Source organism: Physeter macrocephalus, chromosome 4 (genome assembly GCF_002837175.3).
Source record: "Physeter macrocephalus isolate SW-GA chromosome 4, ASM283717v5, whole genome shotgun sequence".
Lineage (NCBI taxonomy): Eukaryota > Metazoa > Chordata > Mammalia > Artiodactyla > Physeteridae > Physeter > Physeter macrocephalus.
In genome coordinates, this window is record NC_041217.1 from 61,789,430 (window position 1) to 61,797,961 (window position 8,532).

General features: G+C 40.3%; 1 protein-coding gene across 6 annotated transcripts in view; it reads right to left on the reverse strand.

Moving 5' to 3' along the window:
* The window catches only part of NME7 (NME/NM23 family member 7), a 267,494-nt gene that overhangs the window by 21,960 nt on the left and 237,002 nt on the right, over window positions 1-8,532 (reverse strand). The window contains exon 12 of one of the 6 annotated variants that reach the window (XM_055084235.1): window positions 3,756-4,145. The exons of the other annotated variants lie outside the window; for them this stretch is intronic. Within the exon in view, the coding sequence (XP_054940210.1) occupies window positions 4,131-4,145 (15 nt within the window). The 3' untranslated portion in view covers window positions 3,756-4,130. Of the gene's footprint in view, window positions 1-3,755; window positions 4,146-8,532 lie in introns of those variants that run through there. 6 annotated transcript variants of the gene reach the window in all.

Genomic DNA, 8,532 nt, shown 5'->3' on the forward strand with positions numbered 1-8,532 from the left:
TGTTTTCCTCTAAAAGTTTGATAGCGTCTGGTCTTATATTTAAGTCTTTAATCCATTTGCAGTTTATTTTTGTGTATGGTGTTAGGTAGTGTTCTAATTTCATTCTTTTACATGTAGCTGTGCAGTTTTCCCAGCACCATTTATTGAAGAGGCTGTCTTTTCTCCATTGTATGTTCTTGCCTCCTTTGTTGTAAATTAGGTACCCATATGTGCGTGGGTTTATCTCTGGGCATTCTATCCTGTACCATTGATCTACATTTCTGTTTTTGTGCCAGTAACATACTGTCTTGCTTACTGTAGCTTTGTGGTATAGTTTGAGGTTGGGGAGTCTGATTCCTCCAACTCCACTTTTCTTTCTCAAGATTGCTTTGGCTATTCGGGGTCTTTTGTGTTTCCATATGAATTGTAATTTTTTTTTTCTGATTCTAATTCTAATTCTGTGAAGAATGCCATTGGTAGTTTGAAAGGGATTGCATTGAATCTGTAGATTGCTTTGGGTAGTATAGTCATTTTCACAATATTGATTCTTCCAATCCAAGAACATGGTATATCTCTCCATCTGTTTGTGTCATCTTTGATTTCTTTCATCAGTGTCTTATAGTTTCAGATTTTTCATCATTAGTGTATAGGAATGCAAGAGATTTCCGTGCATTCATTTTGTATCCTGCAACTTTACCAAATTCACTGATTAGCTCTAGTAGTTTTCTGGTGGCATCTTTAGGATTCTCTGTGTATAGTATCATGTCATCTGTAAACAGTGGCAGTTTTACTTCTTTTCCAACTTGTATTCCTTTTATTGCTTTTTCTTTTCTGATTGCCGTGGCTAGGACTTCCAAAACTATGTTGAATAAGAGTGGCAAGAGTGGACATCCTTGTCTTGTTCCTGATCTTAGAGGAAATGCTTTCAGTTTCTCACCATTGAGAATGATGTTTGCTGTGGGTTTGTCATATATGGCCTTTATTATGTTGAGGTAGGTTCCCTCTATGCCCACTTTCTGGAGAGTTTTTATCATAAATTGGTGAATTTTGTTAAAAGCTTTTTCTGCATCTATTGAGATGATCACGTGGTTTTTATTCTTCAATTTGTTAATATGGTATATCACATTGATTAATTTGCATATATTGAAGAATTCTTGCATTGCTGGGATAAATCCTACTTGATCATGGTTTATGATCCTTTTAATGTGTTGTTGGATTCTGTTTGCTAGTATTTTGTTCAGGATTTCTGTATCTATATTCATCATTGATGTTGGTCTGTAATTTTCTTTTTTTGTAGTATCTTTGTCTGGTTTTGGTATCAGGGTGATGGTGGCCTCATAGAATGAGTTTGGGAGTGTTCCTTCGTCTGCAATTTTTTGGAGGAGTTTGAGAAGGATGGGTGTTAGCTCTTCTCTAAATGTTTCATAGAATTCACCTGTGAAGCCATCTGGTCCTGGACTTCTGTTTGATGGAAGATTTTTAATTACACTTTCAATTTCATTACTTGTGATAGGTCTGTTTATATTTTCTAATTCTTCCTGGTTCAGTCTTGGAGAATTGTACCTTTCCAAGGAAAACTGTACCTTTCCAAGAATTTCTCCATTTCTTCGTGGCTGTCCATTTCATTGGCATATAGTTGTTTGTAGAAGTCTCTTATAATCCTTTGTATTTCTACAGTGTGAGTTGTGATTTCTCCTTTTTCATTTCTGATTTTATTGATTTGCATCCTCTCCCTTTTTTTCTTGATGAGTCTGGCTAAGGGTTTATCAATTTTGTTTATCTTGTCAAAGAACCAGCGAGGTGAGATTGTATTGCTATAAACTTCCCTCTTAGAACTGTTTTTGATGCATCCCATAGGTTTTGGGTCATTGTGTGTGTGTGTTTTTTTTTCTCTTTAAATTTATTTATTCATTTTTTTAAATTCATTTATTTTATGTATTTATTTTTGGCTGCATTGGGTCTTTGTTGCTGGGCATGGGCTTTCTCTAGTTGAGGTGAGCGGGGGCTACTATTCGTTGTGGTGTGCGGGCTTCTCGTTGTGGTGGCTTTTCTTGTGGCGGAGCATGGGCTCTAGGCACGCAGGCTTCCGTAGTTGTGGCTCACGGGCTCTAGAGCGCAGGCTCAGTAGTTGTGGCACACGGGCTTCGTTGCTCTGTGGCATGTGGGAACTTCCTGGACCAGGGCTTGAGCCCATGTCCCCTGCATTGGCAGGCAGATTCTTAACCACTGTGCCACGAGGGAAGCCCTGGGTCATTGTGTTTTTATTGTCATTTGTTTCTATGTATTTTTAAAATTTCTTCTTTGATTTCTTCAGTGATGTCTTGGTTATTTAGTAGTGCACTGGTTAGCCTCCATGTATTTGTGTTTTTTACAGTTTTTTCCCTGTAATTGATTTCCAATCTCATAGCACTGTGGTCAGAAAGATGCTTGTTATGATTTCAATATTCTTAAATTTTCAGAGGCTTGGTTTGTGACCCAAGATGTGATCTATCCTGGAGAATATTCCACGTGCACTTGAGAAGAAAGTGTATTCTGCCACTTTTGGGTGGAATGTTCTATAAATATCAATTAGATCTATCTGGTCTTCTTCTTGGATTGATCCTTTGATCATTATGTAGTGTCCCTCCTTATCTCTTGTAACTGTCTTTATTTTAAAGTCTATTTTATCTGATACAAGTATTGCTACTCCAGGTTTCTTTTAACTTCCATTGGATGGAATATCTTTTTCTATCCTTTCACTTTCAGTCTGTATGTGTCCCCAGGTCTGAAGTGGGTCTCTTGTAGACAGCATATATATGGGTCTTGTTTTTGTATCCATTCAGGCAGTCTGTGTCTTTTTTGGGGCATTTAATCCATTTACATTCAAGGTTATTATTTGTATCCATTCAGGCAGTCTGTCTTTTGGTTGGGGCATTTAATCCATTTACATTCAAGGTTATTATTGATATGTATGTTCCCATTGTCATTTTCTTAATTGTTTTGGGTTTGTTTTTGTGGCTCATTTTCTTCTCATGTTTCCCGCTTAGAGAAGTTTCTTTAGCATTTATTGTAAAGCTGGTTTGGTGGTGCTGCATTCTCTTAGCTTTTGCTTGTCTGAAAAGCTTTTGACTTCTCCATCGAATCTGAATGAGATCCTTGCTGCGTAGAGTAATCTTGGTTGTAGGTTTTTCTCTTTCATCACTTCATGTATATCCTGCCACTCCTTTCTGGCCTGCAGTGTTTCCACTGAAAAATCAGCTGATAACCTTATGGGGATTCCTTTGTATGTTATTTTTTGTTTTTCCCTTGCTGCTTTTAATATTTTTTTTTGAATTTAATTTTTGTTAGTTTGATTAATATGTGTCTTGGTTTGTTTTTCCTAGGGTTTATTCTGTATGGGACTCTCTGTGCTTCCTGGACTTGGGTGACTATTTCCTTTCCCATGTTAGGGAAGTTTTCAACGATAATCTCTTCAAATATTTTCTCAGACTCTTTCATTTACTCCTCTTCTCCTTTTGGTCCCCTATAATTCGAATGTTGGTGCGTTTACTGTTGTCCCAGAGGTCTCTGAGAGTGTCTTCAATTCTTTTGATTCTTTTTTCTTTATTCTGCTCCTTGGCAGTTATTTCCACCATTTTGTCTTCCAGCTCACTTATTCGTTCTTCTGCCTCAGTTATTCTGTTATTGATTCCTTCTAGTGTATTCTTCATTTCAGTTATTGTGTTGTTCATCTTTGTTTGTTTTTTAGTTCTTCTAGATCTTTGTTAAACATTTATTTTCTCAGTCTGTGCCTCCATTCTATTTCTGAGATTCTGGATTATCTTTACTATCATTACTCTGAATTCTTTTCCAGGTAGATTGCCTATTTCCTCTTCATTTATTTGTCCTGTAGATTTTTACCTTGCTCCTTCATCTGTGACATATTTTTTTGCCATCTCATTTTTTTTTTCTTTTAATGAGTGGGATTGTGTTCCTGTCTTACTGGTTGTTTGGCCTGAGGCTTCCAACACTGGAGTGTGTAGGCTATTGGGTAGAGCTGGGTCTTGGTGCTGAGATGAGGTACTCCGTGAGACCTCACTCTGATTAATACTCCCTGGGGTCTGAGGTTCTCTGTTAGTTCGGTGGTTTGGACTTGGAGCTTCCACTGCAGGAGCTTCGGCCCGACTCCGGGCTCATGAAGCAAGATTCTGCAATCCGCGTGGGGCAGGAAAAAAAATAAAAAAGAGAGAACAATACCAAAGTAAAAAATAAAATTAGACTAGGAAACTAACAGATATGTTAGGAAGAATATAAAAATAAAAATATAGATAAATCAGGCGCAGTGGTTGCATGTTCGCCTGCCAGTTCAGGGTAACCGGGTTCGCGCCCCGGTCTGGGAGGATCCCACATACCGCGGAGCGGCTGGGCCTGTGAGCCATGGCCAATGAGCCTGAGAATCCGGAGCCTGTGCTCCGCAACGGGAGAGGCCACAACAGAGGGAGGCCTGCATACCACAAAAAAAAAAAAAAAAAAAAAATATAGATAAATCAACAACCGGAAGGTAACATCAGTACCACAACAGTAAAAACGAGGAGGATGAAAAAGAAAAACGGGGGGGCGGAGGCCTTGGCTGTGGAGGGCGGAGCATTAGCAAGGGCAAGGTTTGGGCAGTGGGCAGAGCCAATGCTCAGGACCCACAGGGCTGGAAAAGCCGTGGGGGCTGTGGCTTAGGCTCAAGGAAGAGAAGGGGCCCAAGCGTGCCCCCCACCCCTGGTCTTAGAGGGCAGGGGATCTCACCTGGGATGCCAGCAGGCTTCCTGGGCTCGAGTGGGTGGGGCAAACGCCCTTCTCTCCTCTCCTGCTCCTCCAGTCTGGGAGGGCCCCTCCCTCCTGCCTCACCTGTTCTCCCCTTGGCCTCCTTCTTATGCCCTCAAGGACCCTTGCGACATGGAGGGGACTTTGGAGAGTAGGGGATTGGCCTGGGAGCTCAGCAGGCTCCCTGAGCCCGAGTGGGCGGGGCAATCGCCCTCTGCGCCTCTTCTCCTCTTCCCGGAGGGCCCCTCCCACCTGCCTCTCCAGATCTCCCCAACCTCCCTCCTATGCCTCCAGGACCCATGCAGCCTGGATGGGGCTTTGGAGGAGGGGTACTGGCTTTGGAGTTCAGCAGGCTTCCTGGCCCAAGTGGGACAGATGATCACCCTCCACTCCTGCTCTTCCTGGAGAGTCTCTCCCACCCCCGCCCGCCTCTCCTGATCTCCCTGGCCTCAGGGGCGCAATCCTGTCTGGCCTCCACTTCTCCACCCCCCATCAGTTCCCCTACGTCCTACCGGTTCACTTTGGGGTTCCTCCTGTCTCCTTGGGCATCAGAGTCCCCGACCAGTGGCCAGCAGGCACCCTAGTTGTGGGGAGACGCTAACTCCATGTCTTTCCACACCACCATCTTGACTCTGCCTCCTAAAATAACTTCTTTTAGTGAACAAGGGGCATTATATTGAAACCTGAAATTATGGGAGATTATGAGAATAGAGCTTTTAATTAACAAAACCAAGCCATAAAAATCTAAGATTTTACTGTAATTTCTTTTACTTCCTTTTAAAACTGAAGTTCTTCAGATCATATAGAAACTTAATTTCCAGTTTAAAATTTAGTGCTAAATATGAACTAAAGGTTTAAGGACAATGAAGTTGACATTAAACATATACTCTTTCAAATTAGTCCTGATGGCTGTTAGAGTCATAAAATATTCAGAGAAAAGTTACTAATCCATGCGGTTTTATAATTTTAACTAATTTAATGATTCTCTTATTTGTCAGCTTAATTAGTAGTGGTGGGAACTTTCTGAGTCCTTCAGTGACACTGTGGAACTCTGCCTTGCTTCTAATTTGGAAACTAATATACAAAATAATAATTCAAAAATATTGACCTTTACTTGCCTAGGTTATTCCCTTTTGTTTTTGCCTATATTTATTAATTTAAATGTGGAACAACATTTTTAAGTTGGGGAAATCTGAATCTAACCTCTGAATACGTTAGAAAAAAAATGCCCCAGAGGCCAGTGTGACAGATACTGAATGACTAAAATATCGTGTACTTGAATGAGAAAAACTAATATGTATTCATCTCAGTGGAAAGAAATTAGTCATAAATTCTCTAGCTGTAAAATCCTTATCACTTGATTTTCTATCATTTCCAAAGGACAAGTGAAAATCCCTATTTATACTACTATGAATAGAAAAAAATTCTTTGCTTCATTTCCTTTAGCTTATAAATTATTTATATCTTTCTTTTAAAAATTGTATCCTTGGAACCTCCCTGGTTGGCACAGTGGTTAAGAACCCACCTGCTGGTGTGGGGGACACAGGTTTGATCCCTGGTCTGGGAAGATCCCACATGGTGCGGAGCAACTAAGCCCACGCACCACAACTACTGAGCCTGTGCTCTAGAGCCCGCGAGCCACAACTACTGAGCCCATGCACCACAACTACTGAAACCCGCATGCCCTAGAGCCAGTGCACCACAACTACTGAAGCCCAGGCGCTCTAGGGCCTGCATGCCGCAACTACTGAGCCTGAGTGCTGCAACTACTGAAGCCTGCACGCCTAGAGCCCAGGCTCCACAACGAGAAGCCACTGCAACGAGAAGCACATGCATCACAACGAAGAGTAGCCCCCACTCACCGCAAACTAGAGAAAGCCCACACGCAACAAAAACCCAATGCAGCCAATAAATAAATAAATACAAACAAACAAACAAACTGTATCCTCATTTGGATGGCACTGGAAAGGTGTAGACTACAAATAAAAATTTCTTAAGTAGGTTTCATTTAAAATATTGTTGACCTGAAATTATAATACTGTTATCATTGCTCAGTGGTATTTTGTGGTACAGCCCTTAAGTAATAAAACTAACTTCTATTGGGTTGGCTAAAAGGTTCGTTTGTTTTTTTCCATAAGATGGCTCTAGTAGCACTTAGTTGTCTTTAACTTCATTTGAAACAATTTTGTTACACTGTATGTGACAGCTGTCATATCAGCAGGCACTTAAAAAAAGACTTACCAAAATTGGTGAATTTTTGTGTAGCCATTTTAATATTGAACATGGAAGAAAAAAGCAACATTTTCAGCATATTATGCTTTATTATTTCAAAAAAGGTAAGAACGTAACCAAAACGCAAAAAAAAGGTTTGTGCAGTGTATGGAGAAGGTGCTGTGACTGATCTAATGTGTCAAAAGTGGTATGAGAAGTTTCGTGCTGGAAATTTCTCGCTGGACAATGCTCCATGGTCGGGTAGACCAGCTGAACTTGATAATGGTCAAATCGAGATATTAATTGAGATCAATGTTATACCATGTGGGAGAGAGCCGACATACTCAAAATATCCAAATCAAGCGTTGAAAATCCTTTGCACCAGCTTGGTTTGTTAATCACTTTGATGTTTGGGTTCCACATAAGTTAAAAGAAAAAATCTTCTTGACCATATGTGATTCTCTACTGAAACGTAATGAAAATGTTCCCTTTTTAAAACAAATTTTGATGGGCAATGAAAAGTGGATACTGACCAGTAATGTGGAATGGAAGAGATCATGGGGCAAGTGAAATGAACCACCACCAACCACACCAAAGGCTGGTCTTTATCCAAAGAAGGTGATGTTGTGTATATGGTGGGATTGGAAGGGAGTCCTCTATTATGAGCTCCTTCCAGAAAACCAAACGATTAATTCCAACAAGTAATGCTCCCAGATAGACCAACTGAAAGCAGCACTCAGCAAAAAGCGTCCAGAATTAGTCAACAGAAAATGCGTAATCTTCCATCAGGATAACACAAGACTGCATGTTTCTTTCATGACCAGGCAAAAACTGTTACAGCTTGGCTGGGAAGTTGTGATTCACCTGCCATATTCACCAGACATTGCATCTTCAGATTTCCATTTATTTTGGTCTTTACAAAATTCTCTTAATGGAAAAAATTTCAATTCCCTGGAAGACTGTAAACAGCACCTGGAACAGTTCTTTGCTCAAAAAGATAAAAAGTTTTGGGAAGATGAAATTATGAAGTTGCCTGAAAAATGGTAGAAGGTAGTGGAACAAAAGGGTGAATATGTTGTTTAATAAAGTTCTTGGTGAAAATGAAAAATGTGTCTTTTATTTTTACTTAAATACCAAAGCATTTAAAAAAAAACTTTTTTTAAACATTTCTGTTGAAGTATAATTGCTTTACATTGTTGTGTTAGTTTCTGCTGTTTAACAAAGTGAATCAGCTGTATACATATACCTATATCCTCATATCCCCTCGCTCTTGCGTCTCCCTCCCACCCTCCCTACCCCACCCCTCTAGGTGGTCACAAAGCACCAAGCTTTGATCTCCCTGTGCTATGTGGTTGCTTCCCACTAGCTAGCTATTTTACATTTGGTAGTGTATATATGTCAATGCCTCTCTCTCACTTCTTCTCAGCTTACCCTTCCCCCTCCCCATGTCCTCAAGTCCTTCTCTATGTCTGTGTCTTTATTCCTGTCCTGCCCCTAGGTTCTTCAGAACCATTTTTTTTTTTTTTTAGATTCCATATTATGTGTTAGCATACTGTATTTGTTTTTCTC